This window comes from Kwoniella botswanensis, chromosome 1 (genome assembly GCF_036426115.1).
Source record: "Kwoniella botswanensis chromosome 1, complete sequence".
Lineage (NCBI taxonomy): Eukaryota > Fungi > Basidiomycota > Tremellomycetes > Tremellales > Cryptococcaceae > Kwoniella > Kwoniella botswanensis.
In genome coordinates this window covers 13,622,171-13,636,995 of record NC_088599.1, presented here as the reverse complement: position 1 = coordinate 13,636,995, position 14,825 = coordinate 13,622,171, and the positions used below count along the sequence as shown (strand labels likewise).

The 14,825-nt window shown below is 44.9% G+C and overlaps 5 protein-coding genes across 5 annotated transcripts; 4 read left to right on the top strand and 1 right to left on the bottom strand.

Annotated features, from left to right (window-relative positions):
• Positions 1-85: 85 nt before the first annotated feature.
• Positions 86-1,272, top strand: L199_005151 (uncharacterized protein; the record flags this gene model as incomplete). Its single annotated transcript, XM_064890866.1, has 4 exons — positions 86-331; positions 456-533; positions 591-697; positions 807-1,272. 4 exons carry the CDS (start codon positions 86-88, stop codon positions 1,270-1,272), a joined length of 897 nt encoding a protein of 298 aa, XP_064746938.1.
• A 369-nt stretch (positions 1,273-1,641) lies between these two features.
• L199_005150 (uncharacterized protein) lies at positions 1,642-3,736 on the top strand (the record flags this gene model as incomplete). The annotated part of the gene is made up of 5 exons (XM_064890865.1): positions 1,642-1,827; positions 2,030-2,770; positions 2,831-2,894; positions 3,005-3,576; positions 3,662-3,736. The coding sequence occupies 5 exons, from the start codon at positions 1,642-1,644 to the stop codon at positions 3,734-3,736; spliced, it is 1,638 nt and encodes a 545-aa protein (XP_064746937.1).
• A 357-nt stretch (positions 3,737-4,093) lies between these two features.
• On the bottom strand, positions 4,094-6,105 carry L199_005149 (uncharacterized protein; the record flags this gene model as incomplete). The annotated part of the gene is made up of 9 exons (XM_064890864.1): positions 4,094-4,114; positions 4,192-4,472; positions 4,606-4,672; positions 4,733-4,784; positions 4,847-4,943; positions 5,037-5,175; positions 5,310-5,470; positions 5,598-5,845; positions 5,918-6,105. 9 exons carry the CDS (start codon positions 6,103-6,105, stop codon positions 4,094-4,096), a joined length of 1,254 nt encoding a protein of 417 aa, XP_064746936.1.
• Positions 6,106-6,668: 563 nt separating this feature from the next.
• On the top strand, positions 6,669-9,782 carry L199_005148 (uncharacterized protein; the record flags this gene model as incomplete). The annotated part of the gene is made up of 18 exons (XM_064890863.1): positions 6,669-6,708; positions 6,951-6,975; positions 7,040-7,075; positions 7,152-7,255; positions 7,346-7,575; positions 7,687-7,764; positions 7,821-7,974; positions 8,089-8,233; positions 8,303-8,327; positions 8,388-8,442; positions 8,505-8,570; positions 8,637-8,667; positions 8,733-8,746; positions 8,804-8,907; positions 8,991-9,000; positions 9,062-9,143; positions 9,209-9,359; positions 9,465-9,782. 18 exons carry the CDS (start codon positions 6,669-6,671, stop codon positions 9,780-9,782), a joined length of 1,668 nt encoding a protein of 555 aa, XP_064746935.1.
• A 583-nt stretch (positions 9,783-10,365) lies between these two features.
• On the top strand, positions 10,366-14,435 carry L199_005147 (uncharacterized protein; the record flags this gene model as incomplete). The annotated part of the gene is made up of 9 exons (XM_064890862.1): positions 10,366-10,689; positions 10,790-11,780; positions 11,897-12,336; positions 12,396-12,436; positions 12,501-12,940; positions 12,999-13,265; positions 13,330-13,678; positions 13,734-14,322; positions 14,391-14,435. The coding sequence occupies 9 exons, from the start codon at positions 10,366-10,368 to the stop codon at positions 14,433-14,435; spliced, it is 3,486 nt and encodes a 1,161-aa protein (XP_064746934.1).
• Between the last annotated feature and the right edge of the window lie 390 nt (positions 14,436-14,825).

Here is a 14,825-nt window from a genome sequence, read left to right as displayed (position 1 = left end):
ACTGATCTATCTATTCACACTCAGACCACAGCAGAGACACATAATCGGAGAACTTTACCGCCTACAAGCCGTACGTACAGGTAAAATGCAGTCCTCTCAACCTGTCGCCTCCTCGTCATCATCAGCCATCCCTTCTTCAACAAGTTCAGCAAATGGTAAACCCGACAGATTATACGTAGGGAACTTATCGCCCACTGTAGATGAATATACCCTGATACAGATATTCTCAAAGTATGGTAAAATCACCAAACTGGATTTCATGTTTCACAAGACTGGTGTGTTGAAAGGTAAACCAAGGGGATTCGCTTTCATCCAATTTACAGATAAAGATGTAAGTCTTGCCTCAGAAAAACACCAACGTCGATCGTGGCGACCACAACTATGATCAGCAGTACATACATGCATTGGTATATTGGAAGCATTGATGCTGATTGATCAATCTTCGATATCGATAGGATGCACTCAAAGCGATGATCAAATTGCACGATAGATTACTTCGAGGTAGGAAATTGGTAGTTACCTATGCAAGTTCCGTAAGTCTCATTCGATCCCTGTTCATGTATCGTATGAACCCCGCTGATGACCATCAGGCACCTCCCGAAAACCTACCACTGATCAATACCAAAGGTCGTCGACCGAATGATCCATCTAAGACGACGACTTTGTCCTTGTTGAAAAGTTCCAAGAAACCTCAGAGGTGAGTCAAGTCATCCCACCTCACTCAGTCACCATCAATACCGATCAGCTGACCCTTCGATATGGCACACATGAAATGAGCTGATTTTTGTGATTTTCGTCTGATACAGTGCCGCAGCGCAGATAGCAGCCATGGAGGCTAAACTCGCCCATATGAAACGAACCAAACCTGCCGACGAAAATTACGTACCCGGCTTAGGAGGATCTACACCTTCCTCTAGGAATGGTACACCGGGTCTAGAAGGATCCCTCATTTCGGAAGAGCAAGGCGAGGAGGTGGAGATGGGGGAGGAGGAGGCTGAGAGAGCTGCAGAAGAATTGGAAAGGGAGATGAAAGATTTAGTAAATCAAGAAGGATCGTCTACACCTCTACTTATAGATCCCAGTCGGTCATCCACTCCTGTCCCAGTCGAGGACGAAGCCAAGAAAATACCCTTGCCTCCTAAACCTGTTGATGAAGCTCAATCGGAAATTGCGATACCGCCAACTAGCTCGACGATAGAAGGGCGATCAAAACAGAGGGAAGAAGCTTTCAAAAAGGGTTTGGCCGGTTTACCTAAGAAACCTGTTTTCTAGAAACATCCTGCTAGATGTACTGCACTGTATAGCCTGTGTTTTGCTTCCATACTCTGTATATCCATATGTATGTTAGTCTTGTATCACCCACGGAAGTTAGAGTACACTGTCTGGTTATACCAGTATTTGACACGACTGTCCATAACCACCCATCTGTCTTTCTCTTTCGACGCTCGGACCGCCTAGCTCCGGGCGGGGTATTGTTTCACCTCCACTCGATGGGTTCTTTCGACTCGAGCAGACTTGTTGGGTGGTTCTTACATTGCTGAATGCCCAGATGCTTTCTCAACCATACTCCCATGACTGAATAGGATCCAACACCTCTTCAGAAGCACGGCAGGAAAAGGCCTCTGCACGCAGTATTGCACAATGTCAAGATCCCTCCCACTAGTCAGATTACCTTCTAATGCTCTAATTCACCGATTCGGTTCCCCCAATACTTCCTCTGCGAACGCCTTACTTCGATTCCCATCGCAAGGATGGACGATAAATAGATCGAAGAGGGAGGGATGGGCTGTGGTGGGTGATTCGGAAGGAAGGAAACTGGCTGTTGAGGTGGGTTATACAATTCTACTTTTTACAGTCAACAAGAAGTGTAGTATGGGTTGTGTGTCTATCAATGACGCAATATATCCTACACTGCCTAAGCCTCTGGTATGATACATCTGATCAACGGTGTCTGATGAAGATACACCACCAATGTATGGAAAATTACTATTAATTGTCATGGCTGATATTATGGCTCCTATCTTTACAGACCCTCCTATCTCGACATCGTATTCATCCGCTGCCCCCTCCCCCAGGTCCATTCCCGCATATAACCTCCCTCCTTTCCTCCTCTTCTTCGTCCACGGGTGAAATATCAAGCTACAAACCCATACGGCACCTTGCATTCTCTCGACCACCATCTTCAGGCGAGTTCACAGATTTCACGGCCCGTTATGGCGCTCTACAAGAAGAAGATAAACTATCTTTTCGAGAAACCCTCTTATCCACTTTACATCCTACTCCATCAAACGAAGAGATAGAGAGAGTAGCAGGTTTAATGAAAATCACCAAACTCTTAGATCTTCCCATGGTCAGTCTGTCATCCGGACAAACGAGAAGATCGAGAATCGCTGCATCGTTATTGACTAAACCTGTTTTATTGATTTTGGAAGATCCAATGGCAGGATTGGATATACCCAGTAGGAAAGAGGTATCGCACACTCTAGGCGAATTGAATGATAGTGGTGATATTAGGATTGTGCTGGTTCTCAGAGGGAAGGGTACGGAGGATGTACCGGATTGGATAACGAATGTGGTTGAAGTGAAAGATGGGAATGTATGGATAGGCGATAAAGCGCAATATGAGGAGTCATTAAGGACGAGAGCAAACATTCAGGCAGATAACGAGAAGGCTAGTATACAGGAATTAGTAGATACGAGAGCAGATAATAAGAAGAATTTGGTCAACTTGGATAAGGTCTCGGTCAGTTATGGAGAAGGAAGTAGACCCGTGAGTTGGAATCGCATCTACTATTTTTCTAACGTACACTGAGATCGAATCACTACCTAGGTCCTCAAAGATGTTTCATGGAGTATAAAAGAAGGAGAGAAATGGCATCTTGTAGGAGCTAATGGTGAGTTCATAGTACTATACATCAACGTCGTACATCTAGCACATTGAGGACGTACGATGCAGTAGACGAATTATTCTATATTGACCTTATTTGTTTACTTTTACACACAGGCTCAGGCAAGACAACCCTTCTCTCAATCATATTAGGGCATCATCCGCGATCATTCTCGCTCCCCTCTACCTCTCTCCAGCTATTCTCAAAGCCTCGTCGAGAGATTCCCACAACCACCTTGAGAGGAATGATAGGCCACACCTCACCTGAGATCTACTCTTCTTTCCCTAGGGGTATGGGTCTAACCGCCTACTCAGCAGTGGGAACAGGCTTCAAAGGGATATTCTCAAGATCGGAATTGGACGAAAATGAGAAAAAACGTGTGTTATACCTCTTAGATCAGGTCAAGGATCTATTACAACCTACTGTCGGTCTTGGTGGTGTAGAGTCAACGAAGGGAATGGATTTGAAGGAAATTGCACTTAGACCATTCGCCCATTTTACACCTCCCCAACAGGGTTTGATACTATTCCTTCGGGCAATAGTAGGTAAACCAAATTTGTTGGTACTTGATGAACCCAGTCAAGGGATCGACGAGTTTATCTGGGAAAGATGTAAGGCCATTTTGGAGAGGGAATGGAAAGATAATGAGAAGATGGCTACGATTGTAGTCAGTCATTATGAAGATGAGGTGAGTACTGCTTACATCGTTATGTTATTCGTTATTAGCATAAACGGAATAGAACTTAGGCTGATGGCTTCCATGGCTCGAATAGGTACCGTGGAAACAAGGTAGAGGGAAGATACTGAAGTTGGATCAGGGGGTAGCTACTGTTGAGGAACCCGTATGACCTTTATATGACCATGTACATGGAGTAGAGTGACTTTTACATAAGTAGATGGAAGATGGAAACTAAACGCGATTTTCACTTCACAGGAAAAATGGGCGAAGGAAAGATCACCCTCGAGATATGTATACATTATGTAGATACTGTGGAAATAATGCATCTTTATGAGTCGGATTATACTTATTTTTATTCCTTTGGTAAACACCATCTATGAGATTCTTTTGATCGCGACTGTGAATGATAATTTGACATTTTATTTCTCCTTTCTCTTCCGTAGTTCTTCAGAGATATTGACTTATATGTTTAGTATTTGTTCCATGACTGTGCGCAGTAAAGCTGGTCTTTGATAATTAGACGCCATTAGACGTTCTTTCGATGTTCCTATTGACACGATGCAAGAAGCATTAGTATCCTTCCTCCATTTCACGTTTCAATTTTGATAATTTACATCCACTTACAGGTTTATGATCCACCTCGTGATCTACATGCACGAAACACCTATCTACCTGCTTCAACCTTTCAATCTGATCCTGCAAATCTTGAGCTATATCATGCGCTTTCCACAAGAGCATATCGGGAGGTAAGACAATGTCCACTTCGACAAAGTAGTTAGGTCCAGAATGGTACACTCTGACTGTATCGACTGAGGTGATGTGTTCGGAGAATGTGAGGGCCTTGTATGTTACGAGGTTTATGAATTCTGTTGGGGCCGCGATACCTGCTAGGAAAGTGAATTGTTCTGAGTGGGTGGAAAACGGTATATCAGCATGACATAGTGTCGTGGTGATCTCAGGAGATGTGAAAGATGTGACAAGGCCGACGACATATCATAGGAAGATGTTATGGACAGCTACGAAAGATATTTTACTTACCATATACCGTTCTTGTCCAGACTGTGATAATACAGATAGCGATGATAGTCGCACCCATAGGATCGATCTGAATTACTATCAGTCTGTTGAACATTGTTTGAAGAATATAATGAAATCGTTTACTCACCCACCAAGCCAATTTGGCACCACCAGCGGCAGTCAATATACCAAAACCGTTACTACCGTTCCCAATCAACCCCTTTACTTAGCTCTCAATCTTCCATCAATGGATGCCACTCACGTTAACAGGTCATTTCTATGGTCTTCCCATAATACCTGTACTTGAGACGACGATTTTCTAATTGCCATGCAATATAGGAACAAAGAGAATTTCACGGCTACAACACATCAGAACAATAATATTTTAGCATCCAAATCTATCACTTCGGAGGGTATTAAGACAGCAGTGCGATGAGTACACGGCAACTCACCGAAAGCAACACAGACCGATAAAATGGATGGTAAGTGGAATTTCTGCAGATCGTCCCCTTTGTGAGTTACGAATTCTTGGATGGACATGACGATAAGGATGACGTTAACTCCTCCCATGATTGTACCGTAGACTACATACTGTGGTAAGCTTCCATGTTCATCTCTATAGCGAGGTATATGAGTGGCTTACCGATGTTACCACTGCATAAGATGATGTAAGGACGACTCGTAAGCTACCAACTAAGACTTTCACGATGGAGACCAAAGCTTACACTATGGGTACCATGATCAGCTTTATCGACTAGTATCAACGGCGAGAAAGGATCGAACATACTAGTCTCGAATCTTGATCCTCTCACTGGCCATTTCTTTTCTTCAGCCTTATCTGATGCTCTGTGGGCTGCCCACAGGATGAGATTCGCAAATGGGTCGACTAACAGGGACGATTAGTATTCATGCAAACAATCGCTATTGTGCATTGATGACCTACAGACTATGTACACAGAACCAATCAAGGTCAGCCAACATCTTTTGTGTTACTGAGATTTTATAAGACTCACCAGCATCTACGCAACTCGCAAACAAAGCTAACGAACCACTACTTATCGCAGCGTACAGCTGCACTATAGCCAACACTATATTGCATCCGAAAGAGATATTCACGGCCAATTTGACTTTTAGAGCATTATCAGCTGCATCTTGTTCAGCTTCTTGAGATAATGTATGCAAAGGTTTGAGTAAATCGTTAATTCGGGAATTTTGAGTCTCGTAGAAATCTGCTAATTTCCCTCCTCCTCCTTTCTTACGTCTGTCGTCAGTCACACATCACAAGTCAGCCCATATCATCTTGGGATGGCAGACCTGTAAATAAGATACTTACTGTCGTATTTCCTCTAGATGAGCATCACTTATGAGTTTATCTCTTAATAGCAGCGGATCCCTCTCGCCCGCCTCTCGAGAGATGACAGATGTGATACCCATCAATTCCAGGTCATCTGGCCTTTCGCCTATACTAGCTGGTCGAGAGCTGGTAGCTTGAGGTTCGATCTCGGTGGTAGTGGTGGACATGTCGACGGCTTTGGCTTTTCCTTTGTTGGAATGGGAGGTACTCATAACGGCAGAAGAAGAAGGAAGATGGAAGCGAGTCAATCTGTATGCTTCCGCAACGAGTCGAACTTTGATGTTGTCAGTACAGGAAACGAAACAAATAAGCGCTCCGGATCGATATCAATTTTGCCAAGAAATATCTGTTTAGTCCGATCTTGGAATCAAATCAAAGGTGACAGACTGAGACTGCTTGCACCGCCCTTGTCGCTTATCTGATATCGCGAGGGCACAGAGTATGAGTATGAAACGTGACTGACACGTGCTGGTTCACCTGTACTCTCCCATGTGACCCGAGCGTCACAACACAACACGAGATTCGCAACGCGTCCGACTTGAAATTCAAACATGACAAGAAGGAAAGTGGAGATGATGCATATGCACCTGCTGTGTACAATACGTCTGGACTAGAAAGCTCAGTCTGCTATCTGCTATAATCGATCAAGACACGTGTAGGAGCCTCAACGGGTATCTTGTTGGTCTTCAACAAGAAGATACACACGGAAACATCACCGGAACTCTTAGATATGGCCGAGGACAAAGTAGAAGAACAGCAATGGGGACGAGGTGAGTATCGAATTTCTGACAAATCATCTGTATGTATCGGAAGCAGATGCAGATTTTCCAGACGGGAGTGACGCAGTCTATCAGGGCTGTCTGATAAGTCGAAGGGAAAGAGCGAGAAAATTAGATACATCGGTGTGATCTTATCCGACATATACGAGACATCGCATTAAAGATCACACACGATCATCTATCTTACTCGGATGTAGTAGCTGATTACTCACTCTATCTCTGATCTTGCTTAGTCCTGATATGCGGAGGGATGAACTGGTGAGCCTCACCTTCACATTCCATTCACACCGCTCCCTCAACTTACCCTTGATGTGGGATGTAGGGCCACGAACGGTCGCAAAGAACGTCCACCTAATTCGTAAGCTGTCTGAATACTGCTTTCACAGCTGCTCGAAATGATCTATCAGCTTACCGACACTGGAACCACCATTTAGAGCATCCGACCTTCTATCTCCTGTCATATTAAGATCTCTTAGCAATATCAAAATAACAAAACTCATAACAGGACCCTCAGCGAATTATGCTGTAGTCCTAGATAGTAAGTTTACCCCCCCCCCCCCCCTTCCTGCGCGCAAACTCCGAACAACAGATGTCTTTACCTTGCTGATGAACTTGTTGTATTGTACAGTCTTTGGCGCCGCATATATATTCGGTAAACCACCTTCTCCGTCACTTGCAACTTCCCCAGATGGGATCATATCAGAGCATGCTCCAATCAAGATATCACCTTCGGCGGTGGGTCTACCAAAAGAAGCGAAATTCGTGTCGGGTGCTGCTGCAAGGGGTCATGTATTGTTATTGGATGATCAAGGGGTTGTATGGGGTTGTGGGAACAATGTAGTAGGGCAAATCGGTCTTGTAAGTGGTACCGGGCATGGACTAAGGGGAATTGGAAGCGAGGAGGATGAGCGTGAGAGGATTGAGGCCAGCCTGAAAAAGATTCCAGGGTTGCTGATATACTGGCTTTAGCCCGTGACGATGCTCATCAATCAGTTCACTCGAGTGACTGGACCTTGGTCGAAAGATCCAGAAAATAAGATCGTACAAGTAAGCTGACACCGATCGAAGTGACTATAGAGCCTCAGCTGACACCGTTAGTTCAGGTAACTGCCGGCCACACATTCTCGTTATTCCTCACGGCAGCTGGGCAGGTTTACGCAGCAGGTTCAAGTGAATGTGGACAACTGGGAAATGGTAAAACAGGTGAAAGGATTATCAAGAATGGGAAAGTAGCTTTTGATATTGAATCGCCTGCTCGTAAGTCAACCTCGATATCACATTCAACAGAACTTCGACATTGTATCTGAGATCCTCCGTTGTGATGCTCTCATGGTGATTCGAGTGAAATGTGCTCATGGAAGTCATGGCTAGGCCTCATACAAGGATTCGAGAAGCGAAAGATCGTCCAGATAGCCTCGGGGAACCAGCATTCTCTAGCATTGGATGAAGAAGGCTATGTCTATGCTTGGGGATATGCAGGTTATTCAAGGTTGGGTTTACAGGATCAGAAAGATCGGTATGTCAACTCCTTCACCACAGTAACGAAGCACTTCAAGGATCTAGCTTATTTAAAATGTATCGATAGACTAGTACCTACTTTAGTGCCTCATGTGAGTCAATTATACTTATCGTACGATTGGGCGTTTGCAATTGATTGATCGCTTGTTCAGTTTGCCGGAAACAACATTGCTTCGCGGGCTGCTCAAGTATTGTGTGGACCAACCAGTGAGCTACCTTCATGATCTCTCTGATCATCGCCAGCTTCATGTATTTGACACATGTGATAGGTTCGATAGTGGTGGATAGACAGAAGATGTTTTTGATAGCTGGGAAATTTAAATTGACGGGAGATGGTGAGCTAGCTTCCGAATAGGTGTGGACGTGGAGAGATCTCTCGAAATTAGCTGATCGTAGTGCAGGTTCAACTGGGCAACCATATACGTACTTCAAGTGAGTGGTTTGGTATGTCTTAAGGTATTCGCGAGTTGACTGATAATATGGCTCTGCCAATTCAGATATATACAGGATAGTGAGTCCATGACATGTATCTGTATATCCCCTCATGCTGATAGGGATTGATTGGTAGTTATGGCTTGTAAAGTTATAAAAGCTAGTTGTGGAGGATGTACTCATTTCCTTACTACTCCTGAAGGAGACGGTGTGATGACAGTGGGCTTCGGACAAGGATGTGTGAGTTCAGTCTCACTTGACCAAAAGCGTGTGGTTTACCGTATTCATCATCTGACAATGTGTGCGTCTGGGTATCATCATAGCTATATGGAGGTGAGCTAGCTGTTGGAATTGCTTGGCCACCGAATAAATAGCTAATACGTAATATCGACAGAACTTGGTCTTGGCCCTGACGCAGGTAAATCAGCTACCAAGCCAGTGAAGATTGAGCCTCTATCCGGTGTGGACGTCATAGAGTGAGCTGCCGAACAGCGACTCCGCGTCATCTGGCTCGGAAAGCTAACAAAGCATGTATGATTAGTGTGGCTGGAGGAGCGTTTTTCTCCCTATTCTTAGCTCGACCTAATGCTGCTTTATCGGAACTCGATCGATATCCTGAACATATTGAGAGTCCGACGATATGCTTGGCATGTAACGAGGAGAAAGATGATGATCCGATGGAGTGTGAAAAGGTGAGTGTACGACTTCATTCATTCATACACAGCACATAACAATACTCCTATCATCTCACCTCTGTCATTCCATCGGTTTACCTTGGTGACTTGATCACAATCTAGTGCGATTCACCTTACCACCCCGAATGCCTTACCCCACCACTATCCGAACCACCAGAAGGGGAATGGTTCTGCCCCGCATGCGAAATACAAGCAGATGCAGGTCCCGACGATCCTTTCGAACCTCTGTTTGTCGATGGACCTAAACCTAAGAAGAAAGTTCTACCTAAACCACCTCTGTCATTGGAACGAGCTTCAACACCTAAGAGTGTTTCATCGCCTAAACTTGAAAGCGTCAGATCGAATGGGTCGAAAGGTACACCGACACGGACGCCGACGGGTAAGAGGAAAGCTGACAGTGAGAGTATACATGGTATGTGACATCTCCAATTGATACAGCTTTTCAAAGAGATTTTCGTTCGTCCGGTGACTTGTTTGCTTCGTCGTCATGTAGGCTCAGCAAAGAAACAGAAATGAAACGACACCACTTGATTGAAGAAAGGTTATTGGGAAATAGGTTGTAGTCTTGCACACCACTCAAAAACATATTTAAATCAACATGGAACTCACGATGAACAGTCTTGATACTCATTTATGCATTTTGTTTTTGCTTGTTTTCAAAGAATGCTTTGATGGTGTCTTCGTGTCAGGCTTCCTTGACGATCCGTCTCCTGACGATACATCGTGGTGGCAGCGGTAACCTGACAACGGTAACTGAGCTTGCGCCGTAGTGCGAAGTCTGAGGTCCTCTTCATTTGTCGTGGGCTGAATAGCAGTATATATGCACTGCTTTGGCCTTTACTGTCCTTGGCTCTTCCCCATCCTGTATACTGCTGTATACAGTTAATTGATCGACTCACTCAGTTTATACCACTGTTACTAGCTACTTCAGCATTTATTGCTTTTTACGTAACGTCACAGCCGGCCCGTGACGCTAGATCTATGAGCGCAAGAGTTGAACAAGATGATGACCAGCTACAGATCGGTATTCCCAGATCATATCCATGCACCACCTCAATCACCTCCCAACACTCATCTTGACCTTGACAATAAACAAAAGCTGCCTCAGACATCTGGCGGAATCCGTTGCGAGGAAGATCAGGATATCGTCACTACTACCCCGACCCCGACCCCGACCCCTACCACTTCGTCATCATCCCGCCAAGTGGAGGTCTCATCTCCCTCATCTGATCGTCGTCAAGCGTTATCTAGACCTACTTCATCGAGAGAATCCAGGAGATCATCGTACATCAAAAAGTTAGAGCTATCTGCCGCTCTAGGGAAGGAGGTGAGTAGTTCATCTTGCACACTGTATATTGGATTGTATACGGTAATGTGAATCTGGCTGACATAACGGCATCTCGCTTGATGGATATGACGATGATTAGAAATTCGGTCTTGATCATTTACAACTGTCTACATCACCATACGAAGAGGAAATAACCGTTGAACTACCATCGCCTGTTTTAGCTGATCAAAGGGAAATAGACGTATCATACCAACCAGGTTGTGGTGAAAGCGATAGTGCAATGGTAGGATCAGCCGATATGAGCAAGAACGATACCATCCGACCTTCCACCCCACCTTCTCGTCCACCCACAACAGCCGTCAACATCCCCACTTCCAACAGAATCCGTAATCCACCACCACCCTCACCGTTATCCAAGGTATCGTCGTCTTCCCCAGCCAAAGAGACCGAACTGCATACCATCCCTCCACCTACTGCTGGAGCCGGAGCTGGAACAGAGATCACCCAACCTTCATCTTCCTTAGGTTCATCCGTCTCTCCCCCATCGTTAAAAGGATTGAACATCCCATTACATTCACCTTGTTTCATACATTCTCATTTGGACAAGCACGGTCATGGATCATTACAAGATTGGTTGAAGAACAAGTCCACTAGCGGTGGTGGTGGTGGTGGTGGTGGTGGTGGGAATTCATCAGGTAATATTTCATCATCATCGACTTCAACAACTAGTAATACACAAGGAGGATCATCATCCGCATCTACTTATCGTGCCCCTCAGACCAATCATCATACAGGTTCGAATCATCATTTAGGTAATACAACCAAACCTATTAGACAGCCATCATATAACCATTTTAAATCCCATACCAATACCAATACAAACACTCCCACGCACTCTTTACCTACTAGTCCGAATGGAAGTAGTAAATACGCTTCACCGACTTTAGGTAAAGATAAAGACACGGGATATGACTCTGATCAGTCTTCGATCAACGGACATGTACTGAGAAACTTGAGTGGGAGTGCTCTGCTGGATGGGGATCTGATGGACGGATCGGAAGAAGGAGGAAGTTTGACTAAGCAGTTGGCTGAGACTGCTCAGGGGGTCAGGGAGATGAGTAAGGAGCTGGGTAAGTGTCCGTGCTATGAGATGTCATGTTTTCTTACCTTATTGAAACATTAATACGACAAAACTGCACTACAGTGCTTCAGTAATGCTGATATAGATTCCTTCTACGGGTTGCAGGTCGTACCAAAGTTCGCTCACGTATTCAGCACGTTCTGATAGTCACCAAAGCACGTGATAATCGCTTGATCAAGCTCACCAGGGAACTTGCCCTTTACTTGATGCAGAAGAAACCTGCCAACTCACCCGATGGATCCAGCCGAGCAGGACACGAAGGACGAGATAGAGGGATGGTAGTTTACGTTGATGCACAACTAAGAACGTCAAAGCGATTCGACGCTGCGGGTATTCAACGGGATTATCCAGATTTGTTCAAACCCATCTCAAGAAGACGAAGTTCGAGCTCGGCTAGTGTTAGTACCTTAGGTAGTCTCAGTGCTTATCCCTCGACCACGAATATGTCAGATTTCCAAAAGAGGAATAAAGATGAGGGTCAACTTAGATATTGGACTTCAGAGATGTGTAGCTCCTCGCCTCACTTGTTCGATTTTGTGATTACTGTGAGCTTACCAATCTGTTATACAGAAATGGAGGATTTTCTAGCTGATGAATGCGATAGCTCGGTGGTGATGGTACTGTACTCTTTACGTCATGGTTGTTGTAAGTCAGCTAGACTGCGAATTTCATAACAAGCACGTAGCTGATTGGTCTGATCGTATAATAGCCAACGAATTGTTCCCCCTGTACTCCCTTTCGCATTGGGTTCACTTGGGTTCCTGACCAACTTCGATTATGCTCAATACAAGCAGACGATGGACAAAGTGGTCGACGAAGGTATCCGTGTAAATTTGAGGATGCGATTCACATGTACCGTCTACCGAGCAATCGCTCCTGAAGAAGCTGCCGAAGCTGCTAGTGCAAAAGGTGGCAAGAAACGCAAAGCAATCAAGAAACCTGGTGGTGAAATTCTGATGTCTCACGTCGATAAAGGTGGTTGGGAGAGTTTGGAAGGTCCGCCTCCTCAGGGGAGCTGCTCTGAAGCCGCCGGAAAGGATAAAGAGATACTTTGTTTTTCCACTAGACCAGTTGAACAATTTGAAGTCTTGAACGATCTGGTGGTAGATAGAGGACCAAGTCCCTATGTCAGCTTGTTAGAGCTTTTCGGTCAGTCCATCTTCACATAGACAATTAGGATAGTACAGCTAACACATTGGCGAAACAGGTGATGAACATCATCTAACGACAGTGCAAGCAGACGGTTTGACAGTATCTACACCTACTGGTTCAACTGCATATTCCCTTTCGGCTGGTGGATCTCTCGTTCATCCTCAAATTCCTGCCATCCTCATCACGCCAATCTGCCCACATACCTTATCTTTTAGACCTATGTTGCTGCCTGACAGCATGGAGTTGAGGATCTGCGTCCCGTATAATTCCCGAAGTACAGCTTGGGCAAGTTTCGATGGCAGAGGGAGGGTCGAGCTAAAACGTGAGCTTGATCTTGTCCGTTGCTGATTGGAGAGATATAAGCTGACGTTAGTGATATCATCCAGAGGGAGACCATATCAAGGTTACCGCGTCCAAATACCCTTTCCCCACTGTATGTGCGAATAAAGCGTCTACTGATTGGTTCTCATCTATTTCGCGTACCCTCCGATGGAACGAACGAGAGAAACAGAAATCTTTCGTCGTGGTTGAGGAAGACTCTGAGCCACCTGCAGATACCAAGTCTCACCAGAGAAGCAATAACCAGCGACATGGCTATAGGGAAGGAAGACAGGCTGCTGAGGCTGAAAGAGCCGCTGTACATGTCGAGGGTCAGGGTGAAGACAAAGAAGGTGAAGACGATGACGAGGATGAGGATGAAGAGGACGAGGAAGACGAGGAGTTTGATATTGATGAGTGAGTGTTCTACTGTGTATCGTATGAAGTCCAATACTGACGGTCTTGATGATAGCAAATCCGGTGGAGAAAATACCGAACCTTCCTCACCGCCTATTGAAGCTGAGAACCCACCTGCTCCCCCACCAATCAACACGAGACATTCCATGCTTGGTCATCCGCATAAATGCGGTGTGGAGACTCCCAATAGGTTTATGACGCCTTATGAAGCTCCACCTCCCCTCTCCCAGCGCCACTTGGTGGAAGCACTAGCAAAAGCTGAGATAAGGGAGAAGGATAATGAACTTGGTCAAAGGGATAATATAAGGGAAGATGGCAGTGCATTTAGGTATAATGGTAGACATGGTGAACACCTTATACCGCCCGGAAGATCCAACCTTACTTCTCCAACGGAAAGTGAAAGTGTCGGCGAAGGAGAAGGAGAAGGCGACGAGACTGAAAGATCATCGATGATGGATCAGAAGACACCTAGACCAATTATAACTAGTCATAATAGTCATCATCATCACCATCATAATGGTGAAAGAGTCAGGATCCAGTCTCCAACACAACACAAACACAATCATGAGCATCATCATGCGCATAGTGGTAGAGCAAAAAATGAGGCGAAAGGCAAGGCGAAAGCATTTGCGTTCTTTGGTCAGGTAAGTTCAATTCAGGCAGCTAGGCTATTCGTCAGGGTGAAAATAGCTGATCTATCGGTGTGATATAGGATGATTCCGCGAGTGATTTAAGTGATGATCATTCTGATGCGTAGGAATAGGATCTCGGTAATTATGTTCATCTCAATCTTTCACATAGAGCATCTTTTCGTTTCTAATGGGATTTGATTGATCTATTGTTTGTTCATGCTCTTGATGAGATGTATAACCATGTCGGATTAGGTCATTAGTATTGGTCATCGTCTTGGCTGTCTCCTTTGGCATGAACCAATACACTGGTCAGATCGGTGACTCACGTTACACTTATGTTTGTAAATGAAGTGTCCGTTTCATTCCTTGACATCCTTTGATGATTCTGTTTGGGTTTGAGATATGATCGAAAGGATCATTCGTGGATGTATGTATGGCAAGAGTCTCGCATACTGTACAACATTTGACAATCGTAGTCTTGGAGAAAAGACAGACTGCTGCATACATACAGCACC